Raw genomic sequence first — 18,042 nt, forward strand, 5'->3', positions numbered from 1 at the left:
TCTCCGTCCTGGTAAAAGCGTGGGCTGCCGGTAGGACCTCTCTGCGAGTGTGTGTGCGACCTGCACCCACAGACTCTTCAGCTGAGGACGAACACGCTTACTGTCCCTTCTCAGATGAGATACACATACTGGTAATAACATAACGCACACCCACAGCACAATAACGCACTGCACAGTGCACTAATATAAAAAAAGCCAACAGCATTAGCTATTGTTTAATGGTATTTGTGGTTTTAGTATTTATAACTGAGCTCCTGACTACAGCAGTAAAGGGCGTTTGAAGGGTGAAGACTTCTCTCACATTTAGTGGTGAGAGGAAAGTGGGGACAGTGTAAACTTATATTTTCATTCTCTGTTTTGTTCCTGCTCTGTCTCTCTGTTTTAGGTGTTTGAAGAAATGAAGTTGGCTGCAGGAAGCCCACAGTCCATTCTCATGTCACCTCACTCTACATATCCCCTTCAGAGCAACAAGTGTGTGTGTGTGCATGTGTGCAAATGTGTGTGTGTGTGTGAGTGTTTGTGTGTGTATGTGTGTGCGTGTGCGTGTGTGTGTGTGTGTGTGTGTGTGTGTGTGTGTGTGTGTGTGTGTGTGTGTGTGTGTGTGTGTGTGTGTGTGTGTGTGTGTGTGTGTGTGTGTGGATATGGTTGCCTGGACGGGTTTCTGTCTGGTTTGTTTATTTCAGTATGCCTGCCTTTGAAGTTTGGGAAGATAGAGCCGTGACTGATTTGTCTTTGAAATATGTTTTTGACATAGTGTTTGTGTACACACGTGTGTGTGTGTGTGTGCGTTGCAGAGACTCCATCTGCCTGATGCGTTACACCCTCCATCAGAGTGTCCAGGGGCATGGTCTCGTCACCGTGGATGATCAGGGGGTGCTGAGGGCGGGGTCTAAGACCGGCGCTGCGCTCCTGGAGGTCATCGCCACGGAAACATGTGGGGTCAACCAAACCCTTCTCATCAGTGTCAAAGTGAGATTCCATGTAATTGATTTCAGTGGCCTTGCTGTTATGAGGCTCCTGTGCTTATTATCCCACAGGTCAATGTATCATCGCTCTCAGGCTGCTCCCATCCTGAGACTGACAACAGGATCTCTTCCTGGTTTGGTTTGTGATCCCTGATCCCATTTGACCTCTAACCCCTAGATAGCAGCAGTGTGGTTTGTGCGGGTGTTTTCGGACTCGACTCTGTACAGTGAGGGAGGGGCGTCTCTGTCGGCCTTTCCCCTGGGGTGGAGCATCCACATCCGGGCGCGCTGCTACGACAACCTGGGCCAAGAGTTCCATGCCCACGATATACCCATACGCATCACAACAAACAGGTAACACCACGTTTGTGCTCCATTACATTTCACAGTCAATGTGTGAACTCACACCTTGACTGTACCTGTTTCTCTCCACGTTTCTCCTTCTTGTCCATCTTTCCCCCCATCCCTTCCTCCCATCCTCGGTCAGAGATGATTTGGTTCAGATAACTTCGGGCTCAGATAGTCACTCGTTTGTGGTGCAGACGGTGTCGGCCGGTCTGACCGTTTTGGGGGTCCAGGGAGACGCCACTAACCCCTCTCTCAGTGACTACACCCCCCTGCCCGTGCTGCCTGCCATCTCTGACCCCCCGGCAAACATCCGGCCCGGAGACGTCATCTGCTTCAGCTCCCCACTCACCAATAAGCAGGGTTTGTCACAGTGAAGACACCCAGTGACACCATCATTATATCATGAGTGTAATGACACAGAACTGACGCAATTTGGATCCACACTTTTGAGTGTTTTAGGAAGAAAAACAAAGTGCTACATTCAATCCATCAATCATCATCAGTCCCCACTGACTCACTGGCTCAGTCATCAACTGATTCAATCATCAACCAGTAGAACTGTTGATGAACTAGAGATGAGACATTCATGTGAAGGCAACAAAAGCCATTTTTAGTATATAGTACTGTATATATATATATAGTATAGTATATTTAATATAGTGTTTAGTATATTTCGTATTGGAGTATGTACCTATAAAACATCCTGTCACCCTCTTGGTTCAATCCAGGCCAGCCAGGCACGTGGAATGTGTCGTCCAGCCGAATACTTCAGATAGACGCTAGCACTGGGGTGGCGCTGGCAAAGCATGCTGGGACAGTGGTGGTCTACTACTGGCTGGGCGTGGAGCAGCAAGCTCTCAAAGAGGTAGGACGGAAACTGCAAGCAATCCCATGGATTTTCAAGACACTCTACTAATGCATTTTACATACTGTTTGTGGCAGTCTCTCCCTGTGTGGATTTCTAATACAACTGCACATAACCCCTTTTCATAATTTTGTCGTGTTTTTTTGCGGTGGTTCCCAGGTGACAGTAGATCCTCTGGCCGTCCCAACCCTTAACCCTCCTGAGAACACGCACCTCACCAACTGGCCCCAAGCCCCTGACTACGACATCAACGTGAACCTCAACACCTCTATGGCCAACTCGGGTGAGACCACACACACACACACACACATACACACATGAGGGTGCCAAGAGATGTTTATTCCGGAGAGCCATTGTGACAGTTGGGGAAAGTATTTTTTTTAAACGTTGAGAAAACTTGAGAAAATGTAACAAGAAAGAAGACAAAGGGGAGAGGACAAAAAGACAAGAGAATGTGTCCAAGGGGACAAAACTGTTATTTGGAGTCTCATATTACTACACGACTATGACACAGCACTGGCTTCACTGTCACTACGAGTATGTAAATCTTCCAGAATTTCACAACATATTCCTGTTGGAACTAGCTTTTCATTTTACCTGTGTAGGTCTTAAGAATCAGACTCCAACAGAACCCGTAGTTCGAGAAAGATCACTTTATTGATAAAACATTTAACTAAAAACTGTGTGAAATTGTATTGAACGCCATTAACCTTCCCTACTCCTCGTCAATCTGTGGAGCTTCCCAAAGCTCTTGTGTGTGCGGTAGAAACTATTAAAGCTGTGCGGTGCTGTCTCTGTGTTGTCTGTTAGCCCAGTGTTCTCTAGACCAGAGCGAGTTCATACAGAAGAGGCTTCGGCCAGAGGAGGAGCTGCTCTGCTCGCTGCACTTCAGCGCCCCCTACCAGCAGGCCAACTTACTGCAGTCAGTCTTCACCACCACTCCCCAGTACAATAGGGGAACGGGTAGGTTATTGTGCAAATTCATTTACCAGTTTAATATGGAGAATGTGCATTCAGCTAAAAATAATGGAAGTAGGCTAATGTTATGTGTTTTGCTGGCACAAAGTATGTCAATAGGCCCTTATTCATATTCATGTAATGCTTATGTCTTTATATGATTTTCTTTCTATATTTTTTTTCTTTGTGTATCTCTCTCTCTCTCTCCTTCACTGTGTTTGTTGATATGGACTGATTTTTCTTTTTTTTAAAGGTTTTGTTTTTTAATAAAGATTTTTAAAAGTCAAAATCCCCCCATCTCTCCCTCTGTCTAGGCCAGTATAGCTGCAGGATCTCTGTGCATCCCCAGTCAGACTCTGCCCTCCCCCTCCTCTCCACGCTCCCCCTCTTCGTCTCGCTCTCGGCTGGCCTGCGGGGTCAGTCGGCCATCCCAGACCTCTCTCCCTCCTTCCTCTCCTCCTCCTCCCCCTCCTCCTCCTCCTCTGTCACTGTAGCCCTCCCGTATGTCCCAGCATTCCACTGCCCCCAAACACACGTCAGCCTCTCCCCACGGCAGCCTGTGGCCGAGCTCTCTGTGCAGGGAGTACAGCACATGCTCAGCACACTGAAGGTAGCCTACACACACACACACCTGCACATATGCACAAGTCAACACATTTGAAGACGAACATATGGAAAATATGAGTAAGCTGAAAACAGATATTAACACTTACAGATAGCGCATGCTGAAATGTGTGTTCATTACAATGCCACTGACGTACCGCCCGTATGCTAAAATACTGCTGTTTACCCCACACGTGGTCTAAGCTTAGTATCAAGGGCTTATATTTGTGTGTGCTCTGTGTTTCACAGTTCCTCACACCTCTGTTCCCTCCTTCTCTTCTTTGCTTCAGTTCTACTCAGACAACCCGGCCATCTTGCTGTCTGGGCCCTCCGTGTCGGAGCAGGACCCAACCCAGCTGCTGGTGTCTCTGCGCACCTCCCACTGGTACTACCCGTCAGACGGGGATCCACTGTCGGCCAACGTCACCATCTACAGCAGCCTCTCCCCCCAGACATACACCCTCACAGTCGCCATCCTACCCGACAGACGCGCTGGCTCGGGTAAGTTGCCATGTACCCATCGGTGCATGAAGATATATATGTAGGTTTTCTAACAGCCAGGCTTGCTACTAAAACACAGTGGATTCGGTGTTGTGTAATAGACTAGTAGCTTGTGAACGTAAGGAAATAGACGAGTGTACACACATCATTCCAGAGCACATGAGTACATTGCAGATGCTGTCATTCAAAAATGTCCGGTTGAATCTGGTTAAGTGTATGCTCTGACGTCACTGTAGTGCACACAGAGCTGTGCACATTATTTTATGTGGTTCTGATACTTAAGTCTGTCTGTGTCTGTGTGTGTGTCTAGGTGCAGCGGAGGAATCCCAGACAGATGCTGGTGCCTTCTCTAGGCTGTTGGATTTCCAGCTTCTCCTGACATTTGCTATGTTCGCCATTCTGGCCGTAACTGCTACTCTGTTCATAGGTACGGTCAGCATTTACTGTGCACACTTTATTTAGCTGAACCTGTGCAACCATTCCCCCTTCACACCTCACACTAGAGCTGGACAGGTCAGAGTGTAGCTGAATCTGGTCAAACATTTGGTGACCAGTGAAGCATTTGCATCCGCCTTTTATACTATAAACCTCTTGTTATGAATCAGTGGCACTGAAGAGCTATAGTATAATAAATGGAATAATACAATATCATACAGTTAAGGTGCCTTTGCCGTCTTAGGTATATTTTTAACGACTAAAACGCTTTTTTTTTTTAAAAACACTAATTAATTCCCTTCTTGTGTAGTTTACAACACCATGCTGGCTTCACCTTCGGTCAACCCGTCAACCCCAGTCAGAGGTGAGGATCTTGGCCTACCAGGCCCTAACTGGAGCTTACTGTAGCAATTCTCTGCAATCAATCATGTAATCACCCTGGCCACAAAGAGCCCTTAAGACTGCAGGGTGTGGTCTGCAAACCGTTGGCATGTCATCATAGCAGAACTGTACATAGGTTTGAATGCATTAAATTAACTATTCTAAGTATTCATGCAACTTAGGTATAGGATTCAACCCCTTTCACTAGTAGTGTCAGGAATGATCTTGTTGGGTGAAGAGCTGCTGCCACACTGGTTTCTGGTGGAGGTTCCTTCCCTGATGTGGTCTTGGCATAAAACCACCCTGATCAAATCTGAATGTTTGTGACGCTGAGTTTAGATGATGTTTATGAAGACACTGCCCCGTGTTTTCCCCAGTTGATGGTAGACAGGTGACCCTATCGCCGTGGATACGACCCTCTCCTCAGACGGCCAAGCCAGTGCGACGCAGGCAGTGGCTCTGGAGCGCACGCACATGAAATGCCATCACACACACACACAACCTACTTTCTGAGGACATAATAAAGCAGATCAATTCAAAAATATTCTCCATGTCTAATGAGTTTTACTCAATTTGTATTGCATGTGTCATTACTGACTGCATATTATCCCTTGAGGATTTGATGCAATGTGTCAGCCACCTACATACCTAGCTATGTTATACACGTAATAGTGTTTTAACATATAGTCTCCAAGCCATCTGCAAACTTGTTAGAGGGTGATTGACACTATAAAATTAGAGTAATGGAAAATATCCAAGTCACAGGTCATGCAACAAGACGTTTTGAACAAACAACCACTCAAGCCATAATGTAACGAAAGACATAACTTTATTTTAAAGAGGCAGGGTTGGAGATGTGATGTTCCAGTGAATCTTTTTCAGTCTCTTCTACCCTGAACAGCCTGGTTCACAGGGAGCAATAGATATCATTTCATTTCATGTTTGTCTTTTCCTTGCACTTGGCCTCACCACCACGCCTCAGCTAAGAGTTCTGGTCTCATCCAGGGCGAAGACACTGAACCTCTCATCGTCCAATCCGGTCTCTCCACCCTCGATCTCTCATCCTATCAGAATTGTTGGTGAGACTAGTGCTGCTTTCTCCTGAATGAGCATCCTGTAGGAAGGAAACAAGAGTTAACAAAGTGTGGCCTTATAATACAGGAAGGGAAAAAAACTAAAACCTTCACAACGAATCCCATACACTAGACTTTAACTAAACCTTAAGAGTAACTGCATTTGACATCTTATGGAGTATTGCCATAATTTTCACCTGGTTCTCTAGTAGAATTGGTGTCATGTTTCCCCTCCAAAACAGACTTGAATCATAACAGCCTCAAGCTTCCCTTTCTGTACCAATGACATGCTTTCAGCTATTTAGTCTAATATTGCATAAATCAAGATATGACCATCAGGAATACAAGTCATGTGAATCCATTTGACATGACACGCCTTAAAGGAGAAACGTATCCTTAAGCCAACTGGTTTTATAGTACAGTAGAATTCTGTGTATAACTTAAAGCAACGGTGATCGCTTTCTAAATTTGAATCTAGTAGAACGCTCCCAGTTATAAACAAATGACGAGGTTCTCAAAATGGTCGAGCAGGATGAGCACTGTGGTTCCTCAAATACATTTTTAAGACAATTAGATTTCACCCGCGGAGGCAGTTGGCACAAACAACACGAGCGAGGCCACTAGGGAGATGGGTGGGGAAACACCCCTGCATCCTATGCATAACAACTCCTGCTCGTTGCCTGTGTGTATGGGTGTGTGAGTGTGTGTGTGTGTCTCTCTTACCCTCTGTAAGACGTGCCTTTCCTCCAGTTGGCTGGCAGAGCACCGTGGAGCACCCCACACACAGCACTACTGTCTGAGCATGGCTAAACACCGTAGTGATTTTATAGCAACCTGCAGGGAGGAGAGGAGAGGGACGGTTAGAGGGAGAGGAGAGGCATACTGTAAACAAAGTCATTTCAGACGGAAACCTACATTTGAGTTATTGCTTGCTCTTAGCGCACTGGAGATAATGGGCTTTGAAATGTGGCACCGAATTTCATCCAGACAGAAGAGACCTCTTTCGAGTCCTTTTGAGATTTCCCAGTAAGTCACTTTCGAAAAGCAAAACAGCAAGATAAGGAGCGCTCTTTACAAAGGCATGTGCACATCCTCTTAAATCTGAGGAGAAGTTCTTACGAGTTACACGTTGGTCACATACAAAGAAAACGGTTCTCTACTCCTTCCCACAGAGGGCCTGTTAATGAATCACAAATCCATAACCGAACAGGCTCTTTAATTCCACACAGAGCACAGCCTCAGAGATTCTTAAGACAGAAGGAGTAATTCTAATTAGTAGTTAGGGCTGAACGATTAATTGCATTTGCGATAAAATCGTGATATGATAAAAACGCGATTTTCTAACCGCAACGTGCGCGATTACAACGTGGTCTAAAAATAAATAAATAATAATAATTTCTTAAGATGGTAAATTTTGCACACAGTGTTTAAAAAGGGTATGCCTTGTGTTTATACTTACAATGACTGTTTAAATTACTTAAATGGACAGTGGCAAAACACCAATTTGTTGTTCTTGTTTCTGTAATGAGCAGTTCAATAAAAATGTAAAATGTGGGAAAGAATACTTTACACTAAATGTATCTAATATTGTGTTGGTCATATTTAAATCATGCATTACGGTTTTGGGGGGGGGGGGGGGGGGTAAAATAAAAAAAATTACATATTAAATCGCAATATTGTGGGGGGGGGGGGGGGGGATCGCAATTAGATTATTTTCCCAAATCGTTCAGCCCTATTAGTAGTAGTAGTCTAATTATTCCTGGAAATCCGGCTCCCAGAGGCATGTGCTGACGAGAAGTGCAGCCACACCTCTTGCCATCTCCAGTATTGTTTTTGTGTGCATTTCTGCTAAAGTGACACACTTCAGCACATAATGGATTAGTAATAAACATTAGACTAGCAAAGGGAATGTTGTGATCTTGATACCACAAGTCACAAAGAGAGATACTTTAAATGCTCCATGTTATTCTATCCATTAAAAAGGCTGAACTTGTGAGTTGACAATCCACAGGCAGATATGTTATGGATAAAATACAGATGGAAAAAGCATCAAGTGTCACTAGGTCAACTAGCACTTTTGAGCATTACTGGCAATCACACGCAGAAATGGCTGTTCCACACATGAGCTGCCAGCGCCATATGAACCAAATCCTGTCTAATAAAGCAGTGATGACACCTTATAGCCTATGACAACACTCAACAAAATCCTTAGCCACATCTTCCAGCTGATAGCCCATCAAGTACCAACTGCAACATGAGCAGACACTAACAAATATCAGAAAAGTGGGAAGTTGATATGCCACACCATCAAATCTTCCCAGTGCGTACTGCAAGCACTTCATAGGCTGAAGAAAAAGCAGGGAAAGACAGTGGCAAGTAGATCAGCAGACCCAACACAATGCTGCATGGTGTGATGTCTGGCAGCAACAGCCACACCGCTCGTCATGACATTCATGACAAGTACAGTAACAGGCACTTTGGCTGGCGCTACGCTAAGCCCTTAATGCAGCCCGCCCTGTCCACTCTGAAGGTAATCCTGACCAGTGTCGGCTGCCAGATCAACCAACATACTATCTGCAAAATCAATCAGGTGCTACCACTACAACAAACAACACATCAAAGCCATCAGAGGAGCTGTGCCGCTATTTGCATATTCCAATAATCACCACCACCAGGGTACACAGTAACTTTCACCCAAAAATCCTGGGGACCAATGGAGTTTCCCTGTAACTCTAGGAACCAAGGCCTAAACGTATGAAGCTAAAATTGAAATACTGAATTTGCTCATGCCGTTAATTCTCCAAATGCACACAAGTAGAATATCATAGAAAAACATAAATGACAAGTCAGAAATGTGGCCCTATTTGCTTTCAAGAGACAAACCTGGCAACACTGGCCAACCAACAACAAGGCAATCGAGCCCTACATTGAAATATTGCACACACACAAGAGAGTACAAAGGCTTAGACTCACCTGGACATTTGACATCCATAAAGTAGGAGTTAGGGCTCTGGACGAGACGTTTTTTCTTGTGTCTCCTCTTCTCCTCCTCGGGGGTTGGATGCAAAAGGTCTTTAGCAAGCTGTAAAAGACAGAAGGTACATGTGAAACGTATTGATAATGTTACGCAACACAGCCAGTAGTACAGTATCTGACAATGGCTTGAAAAGAGTATTTCAATGGACTGTCGAGGACCGCTAAACGTTATGTGACCGATAGCATCGCCTGGCCATGTCAATGCCCCACAGACCAATAACAAGTTTCTCGCGGGCACGATTAATGACAGACCACGTTCAGTCATGTACTTCTCGTAAAACGAAAACGCTAGATCATCCATTTCATGAATCAATATTAAGTTACCTAGTTAATGCATATGAATTATACACCACAGCCAATCTTACTTAAATCTGTCTAGCGTTAGTAAGACATAGAGCGTCCGAGCCACTTTAGCATTAGCTTGCTAGCATATCTAGCCGGGTTTGAAATATCTATTTAAACCGCTCAGCACACTCGTTGTCCTCAATCGTTAGCTGGCAAATACATGTTGAGACCACCGAACATCCACAGGAAAGCAGCCAACTAAAACTTCGCTATCCCACTGAATGTCCATCCTCATGCTTTCTGTTTGCCTGTGCGCCGCCATCTTGTCAGAACAGTCAGCACTCATAACACCACGCGCTCAGTGAAATTATTTCAATTTAGAACGGTCTCTCCGCGAATTGTACCCGTTGCAAATACACAAACTTGTCCGCTAAATTCTGACACACCCTTCTATGTATGCGATCTCTGGGTTTGTAACTTCGTTGGTAGTTAAATTCATTTAATAGTTTCTGGGCCGTACTTACAGGCATGTTGGCGAGTTTGGAGCCGTAGCCGAAAAGGAAGGCAAACCGGAAACAGATAGCTAATATGAACGGGGTCCATTCGCAGGGGCAGGAAGTGATTTAGAAGCCATGTTTACGCGTCGTGGCTGAAAGCAGGAGGAGCTGGTTTCCATGTGTGTGAGGTCCACAGTATGAGAATTTTTAGTAAATTAAGGTCTAACCTCCCACAGATTGCTGCATAAGCAGACAAAAAAAACACATGTAGTGTGCAGCTATTCTGTTTTATTACGAATAACACCTAGGCTACAGCGTTAAATTATCACACATAACTTTATTTAATAAAGAGAATCATGAGACATCGTTAAACAAGCTTCCAGAAAAATCACTCAATATAACCTCGCGATTACATCTTTCATTCTTCAATTCATTCATTGTATATATCAAACCACGTTCGGAACTCAGATCGGAACTCAGATCATCAAAACTGCAACATTGTAGAACAGCTATACACCTCATACTTTTCCCAGGATCGTTAGTGTAAATGCACGCCCTCTAGTGACACATATTTTGGTAGCTTTCTCTCTCCCACTCCCACTAGTATTCAGGCAGAGCGTATACAAAACTCCAACGTCGCTTGTTCTACGTAGCCCTCAGAAACTTGGGACAAGAAAAGTTTTTGGCAAACAGGTCGTGCATGGATAGGCGTTTAAAGGCCGACCAAAGAGAACATCTCTTATTTTGTCTAGGATACTTGTCATCACCATTCATTTTAACTCTGAAATGCGGACTTGACAGAGAGCCTGGATTGCGTCCAGCTTTGAAGTAGTACTTTTCCGGCTGATTATCTTTCTTGGACAAGTTTCTTAGAGGAACGGCTTTAGCGGTGTAAGAAAGGATCTGCAAGAGGACAGCACTTCTAAAGAGACATAACCAGAGAGAAGCTTTATTCACGACCAGGCCACTTGTCAATTTCAAGGAAGAGCATTTTAATCTGAATTTTGTTTCATCATAAATTTCGTTGCTTCGAACATCTGACGTTGAAGTTATGGCGAAGAAATACGACTTCCTCTTTAAATTATTACTCATAGGAGATAGTGGAGTTGGGAAAACCTGCCTCATCATCCGATTTGCTGAAGATAATTTCAATTCAACATACATATCGACAATCGGTAGGCTCATTGCAAAATTGGAATTTGTGTTTTAAAGAGTGAAGGCTTTTTGACTGTACAGTTGTATTTGTGCCAGGTAAACATCAGGTTAAACCAGAAGATTAACGGATTCTTTGATTGTTTTCTCTCTTGTTCATGTCAGCACTAGCTGGTTGTCACGTCACTTCATTCCAACCCTGGCCCTATTTATGCGCAGATCTCTGTCTGACCTACAATTCATCCTCTTTTTTTTGTTTTGTTATGGTTCTGTTTGTCTCTTCTCCTCCTCCATCCCTCATTCCCCCTTCCTCTCACATACTGCGTTCCAGCTCATTCACCCCTACCCTCATATATCACTACTAAGATCTCTCTTCTCTCTCTATAACCCGCTTCCTCCCTGCTTCAAATCATGTCAGAACACACTGGCATTCAGTGCATTCACCCAGATCTTCAAAAAGACCCCACACCCCTTCCCTCTGCTGTCTTCCTCCCCCCTCTTTCCCTCTCTCCTTTTCCTCCCTGTCCGCTGTCTCTGTCCTGCTGGAAAGTCACAGAAACTATGCAGGACGTCAACTTTGTCGCAGCTAAACTGCTGAGAGCTTTGCTACAATATTTTGCCATGTGTTTCCTTGGTCTGGAGAGCAGACCAGGACATTTTAATTGGCATGACCTAAATCTGAGCCATTCGAGGAGTTAACCCTCTGTCCTTCCTTCCTGTTCTCCCTCCCTCCCTCTCTATCTCTCTCTCTCTCTCACTCACAGACTTTCCTCTGTTCTTCCTGTGTGCATTCCATTTGTTTTGTTTTCTCTCATTTTTCTTGTGCATTACACTTGCCGTTTCTTGTGTCCCTCAATCTTCTCTTTTCCCCTGTACCCAACCAGGCATTGACTTCAAAGTAAAGACCATAGATGTGGATGGAAAAAAAGTCAAACTGCAAGTGTGGTAAGATGATAATTCTCCTTCAACCTGGTTTCAGTGGCAGTTCCATTGCAGTGCTCACAGAGGGATATATACTCACTGGTAACACTTTTATGCCTGTGATTATGGGAATAAAGTCATTTGGGGATTTTCACATTGGTCCTTTTATCTTTTTTTAATATACATGTAGTCACAGAATACTGTTCTTTTCTATTCTATTCTTTTCTTTGTAATGCTAACTGTCTGTTTCCACAGGCCCCGACTTGTGCGTTCTAAATTTGATGTCCTTTAAAAAATGCTCATTATGGTTATTCATACGTTTATAAATTATGATGTACACTGTCTATGCCGCGCAAGCATATGTTTTATGTGTATGTGGGGAGAAAAATGCTTTAGGACAGTCATGAAACAGGACTCCTGGCATTGTTGTATAGAGGACAATGATATACAAAATCTAATTGAAACAGCTTGAGTAACACAGGATCCCAAATGACACATATACAGTATACAAGTAGCGTGTTTGTCAGCTGTGTCAGCATTACAGTGTTGTGTAGTGCTCCTGAACCCTCAACTCTATATAAACTCTATTTACAGCCATTGTTCTGAACACATACACACACAGACATAAACACACTTATCTAACTTTTATTTGACAAGAACAGCAGTACAGTTGGACATTGGACTGACAGGAATGAGCAGTGTCTTGCCAATAGGCTTAGTCATGGTTGTGTGAGTGTGTGTGATGTCAAGGAATGTCAGAGTGCTCATGTCTGTGAGATTTCAAATTTCAGCACACGCACATACCACACCACATCACATCACATCATCTGAGCCTTCAACTGAAGCCATAGTTAAGACCGCATTCTACAACCACAAATTCATCAGAACATGACTAACTGAATGAAAAAATACTGTTCAAAGATGTCTCAAAGTGAAGGACCTGCTCTTTGGAACTTTGAATATTGTTATACTCCATATGCTGTCCTTGAGGGGGTCATTCTGACTGTGTTACGTCACATTGCTTTCAGGGACACAGCGGGACAAGAGAGGTTTAAGACCATAACCACAGCCTACTACAGAGGAGCGATGGTGAGTGACTGACACACACACACACACACACACACACAAATACACACAGACACACATACACATGCACACACAAAGGGGATCCAGAACACTCTCTGTTCACTGTGATCACAAAACCATGACTCAGTGGCCACAAGCAGATACATCCTCTTTTTCTGACACACACACACACACACACACACACACACACACACACACACTCAGGATCTAATGCCTAATCTTTCCTTTCCAGGGCATCATCCTGGTCTATGACATCACTGACGAGAAATCTTACGAGAACATTCAGAACTGGATGAAGAGCATCAAAGAGGTGGGAGAGAGAGAGAGACACCCTTATTTTTATTTGGTGAACATGTTCAGTTAGTGTTTGTTTTAGGGTAGGTTTATGAACCTTAAATTAGTTAAACTGATAACCATGTCTAACTCAATCAGCATATGTGTATATGGTTCCTGTCCAGGGGACTCTCCCTCTCATAGTCTCTCTCTTCTTTATGCATGTGTGTCGTGTTCCCTTCCGTTACTTTGCCTGACAAAGATGCTGCTCCTGGATCAAACATTCCCTTGTTTACCCTTAACTCAACCCATCAGTGTTTAAAAGGCCTGACTGATCCCAAATCAGCATTCCTGCGCTGCTCAGTTGCTCAGGGCCCCTGACTGTGCTGATGTTCACTCAGTACAGCAGTAGGGCAGGTAACCAGGGCTGGCTCCCACACAGAGGAGCTCTCTGTGTGCAGTGGATGAGGAGGAGGAACTGAAGCTTGATCTCTATTTTTGTTTTTTTATTATCCAGAATGCATCAGCAGGGGTGAGCCGCATGCTGCTGGGCAACAAGTGTGATATTGAGGCCAAGCGGAAGGTGTCCAAGGAAGTGGGCGAAAAAGTCAGTATGCACAATTGCATGTACTGTTCTGTTGTTTGTGTGTGGTTTATCTCCTGACACGGTCAAAGGTTTGTGTAAATGTCAGTTTAACTTGTTGACAAGTTTTGAATGTGTCTGTCATTGATCAGATAAGCTGGGTTGATGTAGTACATCAATCACACGTGTGTTACAAACGTACCTTCACAGATGTGAACAGTGGAAGAAAACAGGTCTCATGTCACATGGTCTTTCTATGCAGCTGGCGAAGGATCATGGGATTCGGTTCTTTGAGACAAGTGCCAAGGCCAGCATTAATGTGGAGGAGGTGAGAACGACTCTCTCTCGCTCTCTCTCTCTCTCTGTCTCTACCTCACCTTTTCTTTCTCTCACTCCCTCAGACCTTCTCCTTCTCAAATGTCCGTAACCTATGCTGGATCATACACTCAAATGGTTAAAAGTGGACAGAAATGTTACCAACAGCAGTAGTATTTTTCTGCTTATGTAAAAACGAAATGTATGACACCATGTAATTAATCCCCCTCTCTCTCTCTCTCTTTTCATCTTCATCCCCCTCTCCAGTCCTTTCTTTCACTGGCTCGTGACATTTTGCTGAAGTCAAGCAAGAAACCGGTCAGTAAGCACAACAGGGACTCACCAAATTCAGCAATTTAGTTTGTTTTCATCAGGTTTCTCTGTGTTTTGCACTCTGTTTATGATTTATATAAATATATATATATATATATATATATTTCTAGGTATTGTATGTTTTGCAGAAAAATGACTTTGTTGTCCTTGCAATCTAACATGCAAAGCACCTCATGTGACTACCTTATAATTCAGTGCCGTATGCTGGTTAGGTCATCAGTGAAGTGAATGGAGTATAGATTACATCACTATTTGCCTCTAATACTTTACCTGTTTACCTATTATAAATGTCTACAAAGGAGATCATTTATAGCTGTTTATTTTCAGTGGTACATTATGCACGAACAATACTGACCATGAAATGTCTAGTTTATTTTAAAATGTATGTACAGGGACGGTTGAAAGGTCCTCACGTGAATGTAGACTCATACCACTGACACAGTGTATTCTAATTCTGTTCATTCCAGGGACCAACAGGAAGGGAGGTGAAGTTGACAACGCCAGAAGCCAAAACCAAGTCCTCCTCCAAGTGCCTACTCATTTAAAAGACCGAGAGATGGACAGAGAGAGGGAGAGAGCGAGGGGGTGGAAGATGATGATAAGTTGAAGAATGAAAGGAGATGGAAGGAGATGGGGAAGAGAAAGTCCTGAGAGAGTAGGAGTGCGTGTATATCTGGCCTGGTGCAGGCTTTGGTTGCAGGGCCTGTTCTGCAGTGGATAACATTGTCTGGATTACTGCCAATTTTTTGATGAATGCTGTGTAACATTCCAAGTCACATCCCTTGAAAAACAAACACTTGCAGTAGGAACCATGGGGAATGCATGGTTAACATGTGAAAGGTATGCTGTGGAAAACACTGCACATACATACAGACTGCAGTGTAGATCAGATAAGCCATGTCAGGAGTTCTTGTCAGTGCCATCAACATCTTCTCTATGTCGCCTTTTCCCTTGTGAGCACAGCTCTACACCATACCTTGACATTCCTAGACAGAGAAAAGGAAGACAACATTGGGTTTGTTACACTGTTATGTTGTCAGTTTGGAGCTCTTTGGGGGAATGGAGAAATACGAGGGGGTGGCATAAAAGAGTAGAAAGTGGGAGAAATGGAAAGATGACAGAAAGAAAGAAAGTACCATACTTTCAGCAGTATTGTAGAAATGTACTAGCCAAGTGTTTTCACTGCCTTCATTGTGGTCTGGAAGCTGTCCATGGGGATTTGTCTGGGGTCAGGTCAATGCTAATGGCGCAAAATTACATTTGAAGCAATTAGATCAGCTCCAAGGATCATATATCTTAGTGACAACAGATCGTGTAATATTTGGACTGTCTGTGCTAAGCCAAGCGATGCTAGCAGATCAGGGTATGCTAAGCAGTGTTAGCAGGGAAATCACATTCCTGGAATAAGACAACAGGAAGGGGAGGCATGATGCCTGTTCTGTGAAGATAAGCACTCCGTTCAACTTTCTGCTCCACAAATGTGTCTGTGCAACTTTTGATAATGCAATAATGCACAACCAATACTCCATGAAACTCACTAATTGGCATGGCAGGAAAATCTGCTGGGCTTAGCCAGAGAGAGGTTCCAGACTACATTTTGCAGTGAAAACAGAACTTTCAGGATATAGACTGGCAGTGCCAGGCTAGGATTTAAAGTATTAGTAGGTGAATTGTAAAGTTAGGTAGGGGATGGAAGAGAAAGTGCCTTTATGATGCAGTATGTGGTGTAGAGAGGTTTAGAGGAACATTTTTGCAACATGTTTACTTTTTGTTTTGAATTGTAAAAAGTTTTGGTCCAGTGGCTGTATTGACAATAGGGATGGTCACAGTAGGTTCATTATGTCTCTGAGTGAAGAGTTCCTGTTGGCATTGAGAATAACTACAACAGTGGGCACCTGTGAAAGACACATACACACACACACACACACACACACACACACACACACACACACACACATAGTCCTCTCAGACACAGTTCACATCCCCTGTTTTTAGTTTGTGTGTGTGTGTGTATGCATGTGAGGGCGTGTGACAGAGAGAGGCTGCAACAGCAGTAACAGTATGGCTGGAGTAGGTTGCCCGTCATGATGACGTAACCCTGAACATGCGACTCGTCATGTATCTCCAAATCAGGTGTTACAGAGAGATCTATACAAATACTTTTACCTGACAGCATGACTGATGCCTGTAGACTGCCATGTTTATGAGTGTGGGGTGGGGTGGTTGGTTGTTGAGGATTATTTTACTGCTGGCTGTGCAACAAATTGCTCCTTGGGGATAATAAAGATGTCCTTACCTTATCTCATCACCTGCCACTAAATCATTTCACCTGCTGTGACTGCATCCCAGTTTTTGGTACAGCTAACTTACTGATGGGACCTTTGAGGTGACTCAAAGTTTATAAATGAACCAATGTCACCTTTGTACACATAGCACAGAGATCAGAGATTTATAATTTTCTTTACTTTCTGTTTACAAACTTGTCTAGAAAAAATAGGTTAGATCAATGAACAAGCGAAGGTGGATATGAATGAAAAAAGACAAAGGATGCAAGAAGGGAAAAGTGTAAAAGAAGAAAAAAGTATGTCAGAGAAATGAAATTGACGATGTCGAGGAAGAAAATAATTGGTCTTCAATGACCTGGGTTTCAGCTGTACAACATTCTGTTATGACACCAGCACTGCTATTTTCTGCTTGATTTTTGACACACTGTACCGTCTTTCGTGTGTATGTGTGTTTGTGTATGTGAGCGGTATGTTTGTTTGTGTATGTGAGTGTGCGTGTATGTTTGTGTGTGTTCGTGTGTGTGAAACCATTTTTCCTTGACTCTTATTGAACTTATGAATCTTTCTCAGGCGGTCAATGAAACACCCTGTCTCTGAATCTTTTATGGCGCTTTGAATAAAAAAATATGTTATAATATGTAGTGATTGTATTTATTTATTATATGCTGAAAACTTGTTGAACAATTCTGGTCCTTGATTCGTGTTTGCTGTGTTGTGTACACAGAGGCCATGTATCAATGCTGGGACAAAGCAAACGGCACAGACCAGCACTGTGATGTGATTTATGAGCCTGTGCTGAATGGGTTTTGGTCAAACCACCATTCCTATGTTTAGACCAGCATTACCCAATTAAAAACTGCACAGCCCCCGTGTGTTTGCGTGGTGATGTGCAAGTGTAGTGATCAGCAATGCGATGTCCTCTACTCGCTTTTGATATCACGTCATTTTAAACGTGTCGGCTTTGTGGCTGGAATCGCTGTGCTTTTGTATGGATTTTCTGTATTGATATAATACACTGTTTAGCTTAAATGGAATAAATGGGCGATTTGTAGTCTTCAGGTTTAGTCTACAGTAGGTGTTCTGTCAGCTTTAAAAAGTTGTCAGCATAATACATTTTTCTTTACAGGAATTTGTTTTATTAAAATAAT

At 43.5% G+C, this 18,042-nt stretch overlaps 3 protein-coding genes across 3 annotated transcripts in view; 2 read left to right on the forward strand and 1 right to left on the reverse strand.

Moving 5' to 3' along the window:
- LOC105891807 (nuclear pore membrane glycoprotein 210-like) overlaps positions 1-5,578 on the forward strand; it is an 11,831-nt gene extending 6,253 nt beyond the window's left edge. Inside the window, exons 10-21 of the mRNA XM_031576084.2 lie at positions 1-131; positions 386-471; positions 795-969; positions 1,144-1,319; positions 1,453-1,673; positions 2,042-2,178; positions 2,338-2,461; positions 2,989-3,141; positions 3,450-3,745; positions 4,029-4,239; positions 4,550-4,666; positions 4,985-5,578. The exon at positions 1-131 is cut by the window's left edge and continues 31 nt beyond it. Coding sequence (XP_031431944.2) covers positions 1-131; positions 386-471; positions 795-969; positions 1,144-1,319; positions 1,453-1,673; positions 2,042-2,178; positions 2,338-2,461; positions 2,989-3,141; positions 3,450-3,745; positions 4,029-4,239; positions 4,550-4,666; positions 4,985-5,082 — 1,925 coding nt within the window. The 3' untranslated portion in view covers positions 5,083-5,578. The remainder of the gene's footprint in view (positions 132-385; positions 472-794; positions 970-1,143; positions 1,320-1,452; positions 1,674-2,041; positions 2,179-2,337; positions 2,462-2,988; positions 3,142-3,449; positions 3,746-4,028; positions 4,240-4,549; positions 4,667-4,984) is intronic.
- Positions 5,579-5,867: 289 nt separating this feature from the next.
- rps27.2 (ribosomal protein S27) lies at positions 5,868-10,081 on the reverse strand. The gene is made up of 4 exons (XM_012818143.3): positions 9,974-10,081; positions 9,102-9,210; positions 6,852-6,962; positions 5,868-6,169 (listed from the first exon to the last, which is right to left on the reverse strand). Exons 1-4 carry the CDS (start codon positions 9,977-9,979, stop codon positions 6,141-6,143), a joined length of 255 nt encoding a protein of 84 aa, XP_012673597.1. The 5' UTR covers positions 9,980-10,081; the 3' UTR covers positions 5,868-6,140.
- Positions 10,082-10,524: 443 nt separating this feature from the next.
- rab13 (RAB13, member RAS oncogene family) lies at positions 10,525-17,529 on the forward strand. The gene is made up of 8 exons (XM_012818142.3): positions 10,525-11,121; positions 11,983-12,043; positions 13,048-13,108; positions 13,338-13,415; positions 13,896-13,985; positions 14,224-14,289; positions 14,544-14,594; positions 15,077-17,529. Exons 1-8 carry the CDS (start codon positions 10,998-11,000, stop codon positions 15,152-15,154), a joined length of 609 nt encoding a protein of 202 aa, XP_012673596.1. The 5' UTR covers positions 10,525-10,997; the 3' UTR covers positions 15,155-17,529.
- The last annotated feature ends 513 nt before the right edge of the window (positions 17,530-18,042 follow it).

The sequence above is a fragment of the Clupea harengus genome, chromosome 11, assembly GCF_900700415.2.
Source record: "Clupea harengus chromosome 11, Ch_v2.0.2, whole genome shotgun sequence".
In the NCBI taxonomy this organism is placed as follows: Eukaryota; Metazoa; Chordata; class Actinopteri; order Clupeiformes; family Clupeidae; genus Clupea; species Clupea harengus.

Bases quoted from the DNA above. Each gene is read 5' to 3' on its own strand.
- rps27.2 (XM_012818143.3), bottom strand. The intron at 6,963-9,101 runs GTGAGTCTAAGC...TCCTCCCTGCAG, and splicing joins TATGGATGTCAAATGTCCAG to GTTGCTATAAAATCACTACG. The intron at 6,170-6,851 runs GTAAGAGAGACA...TCCTTCCTACAG, and splicing joins AAAGGCACGTCTTACAGAGG to GATGCTCATTCAGGAGAAAG.
- rab13 (XM_012818142.3), top strand. From the start codon at position 10,998: ATGGCGAAGAAATACGACTTCCTCTTTAAATTATTACTCATAGGAGAT. The intron at 14,290-14,543 runs GTGAGAACGACT...CCCCCTCTCCAG, and splicing joins CCAGCATTAATGTGGAGGAG to TCCTTTCTTTCACTGGCTCG. The intron at 14,595-15,076 runs GTCAGTAAGCAC...TGTTCATTCCAG, and splicing joins TGAAGTCAAGCAAGAAACCG to GGACCAACAGGAAGGGAGGT.